This window comes from Coregonus clupeaformis, chromosome 3 (genome assembly GCF_020615455.1).
Source record: "Coregonus clupeaformis isolate EN_2021a chromosome 3, ASM2061545v1, whole genome shotgun sequence".
In the NCBI taxonomy this organism is placed as follows: domain Eukaryota; kingdom Metazoa; phylum Chordata; class Actinopteri; order Salmoniformes; family Salmonidae; genus Coregonus; species Coregonus clupeaformis.
In genome coordinates, this window is record NC_059194.1 from 11,091,067 (window position 1) to 11,108,782 (window position 17,716).

At 42.5% G+C, this 17,716-nt stretch overlaps 1 protein-coding gene across 2 annotated transcripts in view; it reads right to left on the reverse strand.

Annotated features, from left to right (window-relative positions):
- The window catches only part of LOC121540485 (GPI ethanolamine phosphate transferase 2), a 133,757-nt gene that overhangs the window by 46,771 nt on the left and 69,270 nt on the right, over positions 1–17,716 (reverse strand). For both annotated transcript variants that reach the window (XM_041849394.2, XM_041849404.2), the window contains 2 exons: positions 6,042–6,259; positions 3,092–3,367 (listed from right to left, as the gene is read on the reverse strand). In XM_041849394.2, the coding sequence (XP_041705328.1) occupies positions 3,092–3,367; positions 6,042–6,259 (494 nt within the window). The remainder of the gene's footprint in view (positions 1–3,091; positions 3,368–6,041; positions 6,260–17,716) is intronic.

Below are 17,716 nucleotides of genomic sequence, written 5' to 3' on the forward strand. Positions count from 1 at the left end.
GTGTCGCGCAAAAATTGTCTGTCCTCAGTTGCAACACTCACTACCGAGTTCCAAACTGCCTCTGGAAGCAACATCAGCACAAAAACTGTTTGTCGGGAGCTTCATGAAATAGGTTTCCATGGCCGAGCAGCTGCACACAAGCCTAAGATCATCATGCGCAATGCCAAGGGTCGGCTGGAATAGCGTAAAGCTCGCTGCCATTGGACTCTGGGGCAGTGGAAACGTGTTCTCTGAAGTGATGAATCACGCTTCACCATCACGAATCTGGGTTTGGCGGATGCCTGGAGAACGCTACCTGCCTGAATGCATAGTGCCAACTGGTCTGGGGCTGTTTTCATGGTTCAGGCTCCTTAGTTCCAGTGAAGAGAAATTTAAACGCTACAGCATACAATGACATTCTAGACAATTCTGTGCTTGCAACAGTTTGGGGAAGGCCCTTTCCTGTTTCAGTATGACAATGCCTACATGCACAAAGCGAGGTCCACACAGAAATGTTTTTTTCGAGATCGGTGTGGAAGAACTTGACTGGCCTGCACAGAGCCCTGACCTCAACCCCATTGAACACCTTTGGGATGAATTGGAACGCTGACTGCGAGCCAGTGCCCGACCTCACTAATGCTCGTGGCTGAATGGAAGCAAGACCCTGCAGCAATGTTCCAACATTAGTGGAACGCCTTCCCAGAAGAGTGGAGGCTGTTTTAGCAGCAAATGGGGGACCAACTGCATATTAATGCCCATGATTTTGGAATGAGATATTCAATGAGCAGGTGTCCACATACTTTTGGTCATGTAGTGTACGATGATTGAAAGAACGGAGAGTGAACTCGGTCTTTAATCAGGATGACAAAACAAATTGATCAGGCGGCATCAGATATTAATTCCCAAAGTGAGGTATTGAGAATAAAGGTGTTTAACACAGAAGAATTTGAGTAAATTATGAACATTCTGACCCCTCATGTGTTTAATCAAACTTCCTATAATATACAGCAGTGTTTCTCTTTTTGTTTTGGCCCTGGACAAGCACACCTGATTCTACTTGTCAAATAATCATCAAGCCTTTGACAAGTTGAATCGGTTGTTTTTGTCCAGGGCAAAATTGTGGGCTGTTGGGGGTACTGGAGGACTGGAGATGGGCTGTTGGGGGTACTGGAGGACTGGAGATGGGTTGTTGGGGGTACTGGAGGACTGGAGATGGGTTGTTGGGGGTACTGGAGGACTGGAGATGGGTTGTTGTGGGTACTGGAGGACTGGAGATGGGTTGTTGGGGATACGGGAGGACTGGAGATGGGCTGTTGGGTGTACGGGAGGACTGGAGATGGGTTGTTGGGGGTACCGGAGTTGGGCTGTTGGTGGTACTGGAAGATGGGTTGTTGGGGGTACTGGAGGACTGGAGATGGGCTGTTGGGGGTACTGGAGGACCGGAGTTGGGCTGTTGGGGGTACTGGAGGACCGGAGTTGGGCTGTTGGGGGTACTGGAGGACCGGAGATGGGAAACATTGATATACAGTATGACCTAAAGGTAACTGCCAAAATAAAGGAAACACTTGAGTAAATGAGGGATACAAAGTATATTGAAAGCAGATGCTTCCACACAGGTGTGGTTCCTGAGTTAATTAAGCAATTAACATGCTTAGGGTGCTGTATAAAAACGCCCAGTTGACCATTATTTTGGCTACCATGGCTAGATCTCAGTGACTTTGAAAGAGGGATCTCAAAGGAGCATAGGGGGTTTAAAGTATGTGTCTGTGTCTCTCAGTCATCAGCTCTCAACCCAAATGAACACTTATGGGAGATTCTGGAGCAGCGTGTGAGACAGCGTTTTCCACCACCATCAACAAAACACAATATTATATATAATCAGTTGAAGTAGAAACATTGTCATTGTTAGTACATAGCTCCAGTATGTGATGGTCTCTTGGACACAGACAGCATCATTGGACACATCATCCAGCTAAAGGAGAGCCCAACACACAAGATGTCCTCTTAGCAAAAGATTTCAAACGTTAAAAAAGTGCTTCTGACATCTGGTTAGGCAACCCTAACCCCAAATAACATAAACAAGACTCATACTCTATGGAGAGAAGAACATAACTGCAGTGATCAATGCATGTCAGACTGTATGGAGAGAACATAACTGCAGTGATCAATGCATGTCAGACTCGTTATGTTCCACTGCACAACACAACCTCAACCTCAACAAACAAGATGAGATCTTCCCTCCAGCTCTTTATTTAGATGCATGAGAAGGACTAGTTTTTTCTCTGTAACAGACTCACTTATGAGCCTTACGATCGAAAACCCCTTTTCTCTCTCTCGCCGTTCTTTTCCTCTGTCAGCACTTTCTGTTAGTTCCCAGAAGGGAGACAGAAGAGGCCACTTCTTCAGACATACTGTAATTAAGAAAGCTTGGTGACACTGGTGACTTTCTAATCTCATTAGATGGAGAAAAAAACAGGTTTGTCTTTAAAACTTGTTCTGCCTTTATCTAGAAAGGGCAAATGAACTTTCATTATTCACCTCTCTTTTTGTTGAATGCTCGAGGTGCCATTTTTAAATAAATAAAAAACTGTTTGGTCCACTGGTTTCATAAGTAAGACTTGCAGGGACAGAAATAAGTCATTACAAAGAAAGGCCAGTGTAATTTCGAAGACCTTTTGTCTCAATGGGTGCCTTTTTTATCAACATGCTCTTGTTTTGCAATGATGATAAGGTGAATGCACCAATTTGTAAGTCGCTCTGGATAAGAGCGTCTGCTAAATGACGTAAATGTAAATGTAATGCCGAAGGCAGGGAATAGGCTGCTATGGTTGGGGAGGGTCAGAGAAGACAATGCACGTTTTCAGACCCGAAAGTGGTCTAATTTAAATGTAAGAGAAATGTAAGTGAAAGACACTGTTACGATACGCTGTTATGAAATGGTTAAGAGGTGCTTGTTTCAATTACTTCAAAAGAACCCAAAATGTAACTACTACCATTAACTACTAGGTTGTTTTTAATACACACAAGGAAAACAGCGTAAAGTATGACCAGTCTTCACAAGACAAAGTGCTACTAATGTCTCAGTCACGATGGTTCAGTGTCGATGACTCACCTTCCCAGGGGGCTTTGCTCCCCTCCTGGCTGCCATAGAGATCAGGATGCAGAGCAGGGCTGAGGAGAGGGCCACTGCCCCGAACACCAGGCCCCAGGAGAGGCTGCAGAAGTAACAGGAGCTCTCGGCCGACGTGCACACCAGCACGTGCATGGAGGAGAGGAGCAGGCACAGCAGGTAGAAGGGAAGCGAGAGCAGCGCAGAGGACACAGGGAGATCCACCTCTGAGGCGCTGCTCAGTGCCTCGGGCATGGCCAGCAGCAGGAGGAGAAGGAGCTGGAGAGAGAACAAGGAATGCACACACTCAGTAAATCATGGAATTAAGTAAAAACAGACTCATATGGTGTGTTCACATATGCATGCACATACAGCACCAGCACCGGACAGACCAAGCTCATCTCTGTCGTTGCAACTGTTGTATGAGTCAAACAGTAAAGGAAACAGCAGATAGAAAGAGATGGATGGATAGATGGGCAAGCTATGAGGTAACACTGGAGTCAAGGGACCGCACGTAGAGCATGTGGGTACAGAGAACAGACATTTGTCGATCCGTGGTGGATGTGGCTTGGATTGAGTCAAAGCTAGAGTCATTTGTGTGCTTCTCCATATTTGCATTTGGCTTGACTGAAGTCTTTCAACTGGAACCTTTGAATGTGCCATCTTGGAAGTGAATATGCAAGCTCTTTCTTTTCAAAGTAAACACCAGAGAGACACGTGTTCCATGTCCTTTGCTTACGTAGTTCCCTTTCTCTTCACCTCTCAACTGACTAAATCTATCAGGGACGGTGCACTGGAAAGATGACTAGTTGCTTTGTCCTTGAGTATTGACTGTGACAAAATGCTGACAAGTCCAACTTTTTCTTTTGAAAACAGCCTCTTTTCTCTCTCTTCACATCTTTCACTTATTTTTTCCTGATGGGAGGCAGTCACCTCTGAGGGACACTTCTTAGTTTCTATTCAGAGTTTGGGATATTTTTGTCAACTTTCCCCACAGCTCCCAATAATGCTCACTGGGGAGTCTATACAGAGCATTCCATGTCATGCTGGAATTAGCATTTTATCTCTGATAAGAAATAAATAACTTGTAGGGAAACAGTCTAAAAGCGTGAGCATGACAGCAAAGCCGGTGAATTCAAATGGAAAAAACAAACAAACAAACAAACTGGAATAATGACTTGTGAGTATAGTATTTACTGTTAAGCAAATTCTAAAAGCGGATGAAAGCGTTAAAAAAGTATATAGTTACATATCGCAATATTATTTTGGACGATATTATATCGATACTTTGACTCAAAATATTGATTTGTAAAAGCTAGCGCTAGGCGGCTGTACCTGCGCCAAAACTCTGGTATTTTTCATCCTATAGCTTGTTCTCCATCTTCTTTTTAAAGAGTGAGCCAACATGTTTTCAGGACTTTTATCTCCATGACTGATCAAAACTTGTTTTCTCATGGATCTCTGCAGCAGACATATGGTGAGCAATATGTTGGGAACATCAAATCGCAATATCGAATGGCAATACATTTAGAATCATGAGAATCGCAATACATTATCGTATCGACACCTAAGTATGGTGATAATATCGTGAAGTTTCTGGCAGTTCAAGCCCTATTCTAAACCCATGAGGTTATAACATACTGTATATTCTATAAAAACAATAAGTAAATATCTCAGCTCTACCAATGATCCAAAACAGTCCTACGTTAAGTCAAACCCTTACACAACGAACTTAAGTGAGCATATGCCAACACGTTCTGTGATTGTTTCCGCTTTTACCGCCAAATGAACTTTTTGCCTCTTCTCCAAGATGAAATGATCAAAACACATTGAAATGAACATTAGTTTTGACTGCAACAGTCAGCACGGCAGATTTAGCTTTGTTTTGAAGGGAACGCAGGGGAATTGCCCCATCCAATATCGTTCACATGGTAGATTCGTAAAGTTGTGCAGTTACTGCGAGCCCCTTCGGCCCCAGAAAAAGTTTACTTTGAGAAATGCTTGCTCAACAAAGAGCAGTAGAGATCTGTTCCAACTGTCGAATTCTTCTCACACTAGCTCAAGGTCATTTTTATAATTGAAGGCTATTTCAACACTCTGTAAAGTCTATGTAAACCATGGGCTTTAATAAAGTCAAGCCTTATATCAACATTTTTTTCATTAATATTGATTGCGTTCTATGAGTATGCCTAGTCTAGATTGTGGGTCTCTTCAGGAGCAGAATTGGCATCTTAAAATGCTCATATTTGGATGTGGGATCTTTATGGATGTTTGTACCACATCACAACAGTTTAGAATGCTAAGTGCTTATTTAGGCTAATACCATTAAATATATAAACCATCAGCAATATCCCACCATGGTCACAAACTGTATATATGCATGGGATGGTGTAAGAATAATGTAGAAAAGTGTTCCTCATCATGATGATGGGCCCAGCCCCAGACATGACTCTGACAACACCGTATTCAAGGATTCTATTGTGTTTCTCAGGAATACTGAATTGTCTGTGTTGCTCTCAACAACTCCCATTCTGTCACACCTCTGGGTAGCTGTTGTGATGACATCCTTTAGGTCTGATATCAGATTGGAAGCTCCTAGACAATTTCTTGATAGTATTTTCCTGTAACTCAACAACAGTCCTGCTTGCACATTGCTAGTCAGATAATATTTTAATAGACTTTATTAATATACAAATTGCATAGTGTTATTACGGGTCGCATGTGAGGTATATATACAAGATATTACCCACTACATCATCATCACCACCACCACCACCACCACCACCCTCATTGTGTAAGTTCCTGCCCCTGATCCTTGGCCCACTCCCTGCTCCGGGGTGCAGTTTCCCCTGGGTACAGATCTAGGATCAGGTTCCCCTCAATCCTAACCTTAGCCATTCGTAAGGAAAATGCCAAACTGACAAGCATCTAGGGGCAACACCCCACTACCCACCTGGAAGACGAGGACCATGCCCACCACCATGGAATACATGTCGTATTTGCCCAGCTGCTTGCTGAGGGCTGCGCTCATGGCCCTGAGGGCCTCCAGGTATTGCTTGAGCACCTTCTTCCCCATGTTGGTCAGCACCTCTGACGTGTTGCCCTCCACCACCAGCTTCACCCAGTTACCATGGGACTTCTCTGCCACGCGGAACTGTTCGTAGCCCTCCTCTGTGGGGAGAGTGAGCGAGAGGGAGGGAGAGAGAGGAGGGAGAGTGAGGAGGGAGAGAGATATGAGAGGAAGGCGAGAAAAGGAAGGTGTTATGACAAAGTGTGCATGTGATATAAGATGCATATTAATGAATCAATACATTTCCCATCATGAACAATAAACTAACTACTACTACTGCTACTACTACTACTACTGCTAATACTACTACTGCAACTACTGCTAATACTACTACTGCTAATACTGCTAATACTACTACTGCTACTACTGCTAATACTACTACTACTGCTAATACTACTACTACTGCTAATACTACTACTGCTACTACTACTACTGCTGCTACTACTGCTGCTACTACAAGTTGCACAGGTAGACAAAACATAACTAAAAGTAGCACCTTTCAAGACTATGTGTTGTATATATTTTACAATAACACAATGACAGGCTAATAGTTACTCCTGTGGTAGTAAGAAACCACAGGTAATAATTTACACAAATTAAACATGCTCAAATCATTTGTATTGGAGACTTGGAGTAAAGCATAAATCAAATCAACTGCACTTAAATGAAGTGGGCCAAGAGTACATTCACTCCGTATCATTTGTATGCAGGTGTATAGCTCCATTAGCTCCATTTTCAATCGAACGCTGCTGGCACCCGCCCACCCGACTAGAATCACCACTCTCGACGGGTCTGACCTAGAGTATGTGGACAACTACAAATACCTAGGTGTCTGGTTAGACTGTAAACTCAACTTCCAGACTCACATAAAGAATCTCCAATCCAAAGTTAAATCTAGAATCGGCTTCCTATTTCGCAATAAAGCCTCCTTCACTCATGCTGCCAAACATGCCCTCGTAAAACTGACTATCCTACCGATCCTTGACTTGCGATGTAATTTACAAAATAGCCTCCAACACTCTACTCAGCAAATTGGATGTAGTCTATCACAGTGCCATCCGTTTTGTCTCCAAAGCCCCATACACTACCCACCACTGTGACCTGTACGCTCTTGTTGGCTGGTCCTCACTACATGTTCGGTCGTCAAACCCACTGGCTCCAGGCCATCTATAAATCACTGCTAGGCAAATCCCGCCTTATCTTAGCTCATTGGTCACCATAGCAGCACCCACCCGTAGTCTGCGCTCCAGCAGGTATATCTCACTGGTCATTCCCAAAGCCAACACCTCCTTTGGCCGCCATTCCTTCCAGTTCTCTGCTGCCAATGACTGGAACAATTGCAAAAATCTCTGAAGCTGGAGACTCTTATCTCCCTCAATAACTTTAAGCATCAGTTGTCAGAGCACCTTACCGATCACTGCACCTGTACACAGCCCATCTGAAATTAGCCCACCCAACTACCTCATCCCTATATTGTTATTTATTTTGCTATTTTGCACCCCAGTATCTCTATTTGCACATAATCTCTTGCACATCTAGCATTCCAGTGTTAATACTATTGTAATTATTCTGCACTATAGCCTATTTATTGCCTTACCTCCATAACTTGCTACATTTGCACACGGTATATATATTTTCTGTTGTATTTCTGACTTTATGTTTTTTACCCCATATGTAACTCTGTGTTGTTTTTATTGCACTACTTTGCTTTATCTTGGCCAGGTCGCAGTTGTAAATGAGAACCTGTTCTCAACTGGCTTACCTGGTTAAATAAAGGTGAAATAAAAAATAAATAAAAAATTAGTCCGCTCGTAATTCACTTAACATTGAGGTTGCCAACTCAGACCCAACTCATAATAGTCAGGATGTTAAATAAATCCTTAAACATTGTTCACTTTCATGTATTAATTTCATTCAAGCATTTTAATAACCTTGCAGAATAGCATTTTAGGTAGGGCAACTGTATATTCGTGTAACCGACAATTATGGATGACGACCGTCATCAAAATACAATAACCATGTTAAAAATGTTATGGGATGCATTTTCTATTGTAGGCCACTCTGGTAGGCCTACATTATGATCAAAATAGCCACAATAGCCTACTTGGCCACTGGTAAAACTGTAACTTAAAGCGGGTACAGCCTCAATGGTCACAGTAAACGCGCGCTGGAAGTTGCACAGAATTTTCACAACGTTCAAGCTTGCGCTCAGCAGACCTGAAATTTGCTCAGAGACGAAAAAAATGACAGGCAACATTGACAGTGACCATGGTCATTTGGCTGACAAATAACAGTCTCCCAAAATTGCATGACCATCACAGCCCTAACTTTGGGAACAATAACATTCAAAAGTAGAGTATAATACAGAACAGCCCTTCGTCGCTTTGGCTTTATTCTACTGTTCTAGAATTCACACTACTTGACTGATTCCTGATCAGAATAATAAGAGCATAACTATGATAAATGGTGATTGTGATTATGTCAGACACAGGAATGGAGGTGGAAATATTAGAGCCTTCAGCCATGGGCATGAATAAAACAATACAGATGGTCCTCTGTCAGAGAGAAAAGGAAGAGGGATGGGTCAGAGGATGGCCTTTTTAGGTGTCCACAAGATGCCGGAGGTTATTAGCAAACCAAAGAGAAATTAAAAAAGACAGTCTAAGAGAGAGTGAGAGACATGGGCTGTAAACTCTACTGTGAACTTTCATTACCCTATAGTAGTGCTGGGCGATTAACTGAAAATTAGGTTATTTTTCAATTTTTAAACAACTAATTGACGACGTCGGTTTAATTATTTGAATTCAATTTATTTCCTGTGAGCTCAAAGCGCAGTTTCTCTAGAGATAAATCAGATCCAACCTGAACTGTTCAATGAGGTAGTAGGGAGTTGTAGTTTCCAACAGGCCAATATTCTACATAGTTTAGCCCATAAAACGTGGTAATTCACTACAATGAGCATAATCCATTGCGATTCTACTTGTCCGGTCTGTTTTTCTTTTACGCCCGCTACGGAAGAGACAGAAGAACGCAAGATCATGAGGGGATATAGAGAGCAGCTGTTGCTTCGCAAGGTATCTCTACCTGAAAATACATAATCTAAGTGATTGATAGTTGGTATTCAGCAGTCATAAAAGTATGTCTTATTTACTTTGAAGAACTACTAAAATAGTGATTTAGTCAGACAGCATAGGCAGCACCTCTATAAAGATGAGATGATAATTTGGAATGAAATAATAAAGTCATCAAATAAAACACAACTGAAATATTTTATTAAATTAAAGTAATGTGAATCACTGATGGGTAATATGAGATAAGTAGTAATGGCAGTCACTACCATCATGGGACTTTTATTAATTGTTTTATTCTGTGTTGTTACAGCATTCAACGCAAATAATCTAAACCGAAAACCGTGATTATTTTCTAATTGAAACAACTTCAAAAAGCACTAAATTGCTCAGTCCTACCCTATACTTCCATCAGCTCATCTCTAACAGACAGGAAAAAGTTACAAAGCAATTCAGGGTGATGAATGAAGGCATTGTTGGTTGATCGATATAAAGCATATAAATATTACATCTCTTGAGGTGACTAGCTCTAAAAAGTAGATATGTCTTCATTAAGTATTTACAAGCTATACTGCTATAGTCACATCTACCATATCTCTACAATTGTACCCCCATCCTTCAACCACTGTCACCGACTTCTATGGACACGACCCCTGCAGCTAATGTAACCAGTTGTACTGCTAAACACCAATTACACAAACAATAACAAATCATTAATTTACTCATTCAGTTACTGTACACTACACAGGACCAACTTTCCATCCTGCTCTGATTTCGCCAATAGAGAAGTGAAGATAACACACCATCCATTTGGCACCATTCAACTTTCATTTCATTCATTGATCATGGGCTAGGAGAGATGAATGCCCTGGCCTTGCGTGGGCCAGATTTTTTATTCCATCCCCACTGTCTCCTAATGTGATTATTACGGCCCTTACTTTCCTCATCGGGCAGCCAGCTAATTGCTGCAGCTAGGCTCAACTCAGAAGGAAGGAAGAGAGAGAGAGAGAGAGAGAAAGAGAGAAAGAGAAAGAGAAAGAGAAAGAGAGAGAGAGAGAGAAGAAGAGAAGAGAGAGAGAGAGAGAGAGAGAGAGAGAGAGAGAGAGAGAGAGAGAGAGAGAGAAGAAAGAAAGAAAGAATAGGACAGAACCACAGAGAGGCGATCAGGGAGAGAGGGAACAATTAGACCTTGACATATCAGTATAGGTACAGGCGCCACACCATGGCATACCGTTAGTCTCTTCTTTCCTGAGCAGTATTTAGATTGGACAACATCCATTTTGTACACTGCACAGCCAAACATATTTCATGCACTAGCCTTTCGTTATCCTCAAAATAACAAACATATTTTGTTCATTGATAATGCTTACTATTAATAATTTCATTTTTCTGTTATCCCAATTTTGGGAAATGTAGAGTTTAATACAGCATATTTTAATGAAACAATGGGTTAGCTTTAGAAGAATCCACAAAAGATGAGACAAGGTTAAAAAAGTATGAAATTCTTTGAAAAACAAATATCAAAAGAAGTAAGTGGGACTTGTCAATGAGGCCGAGGGGCGGCCCTTCACTTGTAGTACGATACATCATTCCAACCAGTGGCGGGCTTCTTCAATAATCAACCCACTGTCGTATTGCTGACTCATGAAATCATCAGTGTTATTTTTGCCCTCCCACTGAGGCGGTTGGCCAGGTTTTTAGAGAGGGGGATGCCACAGCACTTAGGACAGAAATGAGCCCGGTCAGCAAGAACCCAAACCTCTGGTGCCCTCCCGTTCCCCTCATCCATACCTCTGTACCTCCTCCACTCCAGAGAAACAAATAAATAAGCTCAATCAATCAACCACCAACCGCCAGTGAGACAGATTGCTGGAGACAAAGGAAAGAGGGGGGAAAGTGCAGTATTGCAGTAAGAAGTACAGGTTATACAGTGGGGGAAAAAAGTATTTAGTCAGCCACCAATTGTGCAAGTTCTCCCACTTAAAAAGATGAGAGAGGCCTGTAATTTTCATCATAGGTTCACGTCAACTATGACAGACAAAATGAGAATTTTTTTTCCAGAAAATCACATTGTAGGATTTTCTATGAATTTATTTGCAAATTATGGTGGAAAATAAGTATTTGGTCAATAACAAAAGTTTCTCAATACTTTGTTATATACCCTTTGTTGGCAATGACACAGGTCAAACGTTTTCTGTAAGTCTTCACAAGGTTTTCACACACTGTTGCTGGTATTTTGGCCCATTCCTCCATGCAGATCTCCTCTAGAGCAGTGATGTTTTGGGGCTGTCGCTGGAGCAACACGGACTTTCAACTCCCCTCCAAAGATTTTCTATGGGGTTGAGATCTGGAGACTGGCTAGGCCACTCCAGGACCTTGAAATGCTTCTTACGAAGCTACTCCTTCGTTGCCCGGGCGGTGTGTTTGGGATCATTGTCATGCTGAAAGACCCAGCCACGTTTAATCTTCAATGCCCTTGCTGATGGAAGGAGGTTTTCACCCAAAATCTCACAATACATGGCCCCATTCATTCTTTCCTTTACACGGATCAGTCGTCCTGGTCCCTTTGCAGAAAAACAGCCCCAAAGCATGATGTTTCCACCCCCATGCTTCACAGTAGGTATGGTGTTCTTTGGATGCAACTCATCATTCTTTGTCCTCCAAACACGACGAGTTTAGTTTTTACCAAAAAGTTATATTTTGGTTTCATCTGACCATATGACATTCTCCCAATCCTCTTCTGGATCATCCAAATGCACTCTAGCAAACTTCAGACGGGCCTGGACATGTACTGGCTTAAGCAGGGGGGACACGTCTGGCACTGCAGGATTTGAGTCCCTGGCGGCGTAGTGTGTTACTGATGGTAGGCTTTGTTACTTTGGTGCCAGCTCTCTGCAGGTCATTCACTAGGTCCCCCCGTGTGGTTCTGGGATTTTTGCTCACCGTTCTTGTGATCATTTTGACCCCACGGGGTGAGATCTTGCGTGGAGCCCCAGATCGAGGGAGATTATCAGTGGTCTTGTATGTCTTCCATATCCTAATAATTGCTCCCACAGTTGATTTATTCAAACCAAGCTGCTTACCTATTGCAGATTCAGTCTTCCCAGCCTGGTGCAGGTCTACAATGTTGTTTCTGGTGTCCTTTGACAGCTCTTTGGTCTTGGCCATAGTGGAGTTTGGAGTGTGACTGTTTGAGGTTGTGGACAGGTGTCTTTTATACTGATAACAAGTTCAAACAGGTGCCATTAATACAGGTAACGAGTGGAGGACAGAGGAGCCTCTTAAAGAAGAAGTTACAGGTCTGTGAGAGCCAGAAATCTTGCTTGTTTGTAGGTGACCAAATACTTATTTTCCACCATAATTTGCAAATCAATTCATTAAAAATCCTACAATGTGATTTTCTGGAAAAAAAATGCTCATTTTGTCTGTCATAGTTGACGTGTACCTATGACGAAAATTACAGGCCTCTCTCATCTTTTTAAGAGGGAGAACTTGCACAATTGGTGGCTGACTAAATACTTTTTTTCCCCACTGTATAAACTGAGGGCTGGGCTAGGTTCAAACAAAACATCTAACTAACTTTAAAGTAACATTATTTCCGCACAGGGAGAAAGCATGTTTGAACTATGCCTAATGTGTAGGAGAGTTTTTCTTTGAATTGCACTGTAAGCTTTGGTTTTGTTGAGCATGTGAAGATTTCAAACCTTCATCTCCGCAGACTAAGAATAAAGTTCAGTTCATTAAATTGGACCCTGGATTGTGGTGGTTGTTTCATCTCCTAATTCAAAAAGTGTAGATTCCAACACCTCTGTTCTATTCAGCGCACAGAACGCAGAGATTCTCTGAGAGTATTCAGTTTGGCAAGAATCCAAAGGAATATTTAAAAGTAAGTAAATAATGTTTTAAAAGTATAATTACATGAGTATCAAAAGCAAAACTACTGTCTTGGTGAACGCAAAATTAAGTGCTGGTAGTAATGTGCATCTGATAGTTTCAATATGGGGGCAGCTTTTAGACATTTGGATGTGCCATGGACTGAACACTACTATCCTTCACATATACAATGTGGACACTGGGGATATACTATTTGACGTAAAGGGGTAATCTGCACTTCCTACATCCATTTCTGGACTTATAAATTAACGATATGTACACATTGATTGTTGAAGAATATACAGTCGTGGTCAAAAGTTTTGAGAATGACACAAGTATTGGTCTTCACAAAGTTTGCTGCTTCAGTGTTTTTAGATATTTTTGTCAGATGTTACTATGGTATACTAAAGTATAATTACAAGCATTACATAAGTGTCAAAGGCTTTTATTGACAATTACATTAAGTTTATGCAAAGAGTCAATCTTTTTCAAGACCTCTGCAATTAACTTCTGGGCCACATCCTCACTGATGGCAGCCCATTCTTGCATAATCAATGCTTGGAGTTTGGCAGAATTTGTGGGTTTTTGTTTGTCCACCCGCCTCTTGAGGATTGACCACGAGTTCTCAGTGGGATTAAGGTCTGGGGAGTTTCCTGGCCATGGACCCAAAATGTCGATGTTTTGTTCCCCGAGCCACTTAGTTATCACTTTTGCCTTATGGCAAGGTGCTAGATCATGCTGGAAAAGGCATTGTTCGTCACCAAACTGTTCTTGGATGGTTGGGAGAAGTTGCTCTCGGAGGATGTGTTGGTACCATTCTTTATTCATGGCTGTGTTCTTAGGCAAAATTGTGAGTGAGCCCACTCCCTTGGCTGAGGGAGTAACTCCACACATGAATGGTCTCAGGATGCTTTACTGTTGGCATGACACATGACTGATAGTAGCGCTCACCTTGTCTTCTCCGGACAAGCTTTTTTCCGGATGCCCCAAACAATCGGAAAGGGGATTCATCAGAGAAAATGACTTTACCCCAGTCCTCAGCAGTCCAATCCCTGTACCTTTTGCAAAATATCAGTCTGTCCCTGATGTTTTTCCTGGAGAGAAGTGGCTTCCTCACTGCCCTTCTTGACACCAGGCCATCCTACATAAGTCTTCGCCTCACTGTGCGTGCAGATGCACTTCCACCTTCCTGCTTCCATTCCTGAGCAAGCTCTGCACTGGTGGTGCCCCGATCCCGCAGCTGAATCAACTTTAGGAGACGGTCCTGGCGCTTGCTGGACTTTATTGGGCGCCCTGATGCCTTCTTCACAAGGCAACAACAATTGAACCTCTCTCCTTGAAGTTCTTGATGATCCGATAAATGGTTGATTTAGGTGCAATCTTACTAGCAGCAATATCCTTGCCTGTGAAGCCCTTTTTGTGCAAAGCAATGATGACGGCACATGTTTCCTTGCAGGTAACCATGGTTAACAGAGGAAGAACAATGACTTCAAGCACCACCCTCATTTTAAAGCTTCCAGTCTGTTATTCTAACTCAATCAGCATGACAGAGTGATCTCCAGCCCTGTCCTAATCAACACTCTCACCTGTGTTAACGAGAGAATCACTGACATGATGTCAACTGGTCCTTTTGTGGCAGGGCTGAAATTGAAGTGGAAATGTTTTTTGGGGGATTAAGTTCATTTTCATGGCAAAGAGGGACTTTGCAATTAATTGCAATTCATCTGATCACTCTTCATAACTTTCTGGAGAATATGCAAATTGGCATCATAAAACTGAGGCAGCAGACTTGGTGAAAATTAATATGTGTCATTCTCAAAACGTTTGACCACGACTGTAACTTATAAATGCCTCATGAGCTTAGTGCAACTGTCGTACCCCATTAGAACACAAAATATAAGCATGTTTTACTCCAATTTTTGTAAACAAAACAAATGTAAACAAACAGTCTATAGCCTCAAAATATGGTTAAAACTATAATTTTGATATCATGGTCAGTCTTTGCATCCATTGCTCTGTCTATTAAATTTAGAGTGGTTACATTCCTCCAGCCCCATCCCAGAGCTTTTTACCAAAACGGGGGTAGGGAAGGCTTTGTTATTGTCTCAACAGCTGATTGCGGCTTTAAGGGCTCCACCACGGTGACCCATTCATCATACTCTGTCAATAAAAAGACAAACACTCGTGACACACACCAGTCAGAGGTCACAGCCTTGGGGAAATCACAATGTTCGCCCATCAATGTCCACCCATTCACTCTAAAATATGAACACCTAAAATGTGTACCAGCACCTTTTTCATTCCAGCACTATGTAATTGTTCATGTACAGTGCCTTCGGAAAGTATTCAAACCCCTTGACCTTTCCACATTTTGTTAGGTTACAGCCTTATTCTAAAATGGATTAAATTGTTTTTTCCCCCTCATCAATCTACACACAATAACCCAGAATGACAAAGCAAAAACAGGTTTAAATTTTTTTAATGAAATGTCATATTTACATGAGTATTCAGACACTTTACTCAGTACTTTGTTGAAGCACCTTTGGCAGCGATTACAGCCTCGAGTCTTCTTGGGTATGACGCTACAAGCTTGGCACACCTGTATTTGTGGCGTTTCTCCCATTCTTCTCCGCAGATCCTCTCAAGCTCTGTCAGGTTGGATGGGGAGTGTTGCTGCACAGCTATTTTCAGGTCCCTCCAGAGATGTTCAATTGGGTTCATGTCCGGGCTCTGGCTGGGCCACTCAAGGATATTCCTTGTACCGAAGCCACTCCTGCATTGTTTTGGCTGTGTGCTTAGGGTCATTGTCCTGTTGGAAGGTGAACCTTCGCCCCAGTCTGAGGTCCTGAGCAGGTTTTCATCAAGGATCTATCTCTCTGTACTTTACTCCGTTCAGCTTTGCCTCCTGTTCCTGACTAGTTTCCCAGTCCCTGCCACTGAAAAACATCCCCACAGAATGATGCTGCCACCACCATGCTTCACCGTAGGGATGGTGCCAGGTTTCCTCCAGATGTGACGCTTGGCATTCAGACCAAAGAGTTCCATATTGGTTTCATCAGACCAGAGAATCTTGTTTCTCATGGTCTGAGAGTCTTTAGGTGCATTTTGGTAAACTCCAAGCGGGCTGTCATGTGCTTTTTACTGAGCAGTGGCTTCCGCCTCGTCACTCATCTCCACAGAGGAAGTCTGGAGCTCTGTCAGAGTGACCATCGGGTTCTTGGGCACCTCCCTGACCAAGGCCCTTCTCCCCCGATTGCTCAGTTTGGCCGGGCGGCCAGCTTTAGGAAGAGTCTTGGTGGTTCTAAACATCTTCCATTTAATAATGATGGAGGCCACTGTGTTCTTGGGGGCCTTCAATGCTGCAGACATTTTTTGGTACCCTTCCCCAGATCTGTGCCTCGACACAATCCTGTCTCGGGGGCTCTACGGACAATTCTTTCGACCTCATGGCTTGGTTTTTGCTCCGACATGCACTGTCAACTGCGGGACCTTATATAGACAGGTGTGTGCCTTTCCAAATAATGTCCAATCAATTGAAATTACCACAGGTAGACTCCAATCAAGTTGTAGAAACATCTCAGGGATGATCAATGGAAACAGGATGCACCTGATCTCAATTTCGAGTCTCATAGCAAAGGGTCTGAATACTTATGTAAATAAGGTATTCTAAAACACTTTTTTTGCTTTGTCATTATGGGGTATTGTGTGTAGATTGCTGAGGATTTTTTTTACTTAATCCATTTTAGGATAAGGCTGTAACGTAACAAAATTTGCATAAAGTCAAAGGGTCTGAATACTTTCCGAAGGCACTGTATGCTCACCTTGAGATGGACATGTGTTAGGTCAAAAAGGGAAGGAGGCGAGCTGCCTTGACGTAGGCACCACTGTGTCAGTCTAATAGTGATTGGTGTGGTATTGCCACAATCAATTGCCACTTTGGTTGAACTTCGAACCACATTGCTTGCTTGGTCTTTGGCTGGATGTGACCTTGACATGCATTAGGGCTGCTTTAATCAAAGTGACACTGACTGGGACAGCAATAACCTGAACCTTGCGGAGTTCACTTTAAGAGCAGTCACTTTCTCCAATTGTCCAACTTCCTCTATCTGAGGTTTATGTCAGATTGAACAGAGTCCATTGAACAGAGTCCCCTGTTCCTTTCACTGAGGAAAAACAAAAAGCCAATCAAAGGAGGTCCAGTAATTGAAATACTGTATGTAGGAAATAAAAGGTAATGAAAAAAGAAAAAGAAAGATAGGAGCTACGCCACTGACTGACTTTAGCATTTCATCATGTATTTTCTGTGTTTGTCAAGAAATAAGGCTCATTTACTGTATGTGGATGTTAGAGTAGATGTCTAGGCATGTCTGGTGTGAGATGGATGTTAGAGTAGATGTCTAGGCATGTCTGGTGCGAGATGGATGTTAGAGTAGATTTCTACTGTAGGTGTGAGCTGGATGTTAGAGTAGATGTCTAGGCATGTTGGTTGTGAGACTGATGTTAGTGTAGCTGTCTAGGCATGTACAGTGTAAGATGGATGTTAGTGTAGCTGTTTAGGCATGTACAGTGTAAGATGGATGTTAGTGTAGCTGTCTAGGCATGTACAGTGTAAGATGG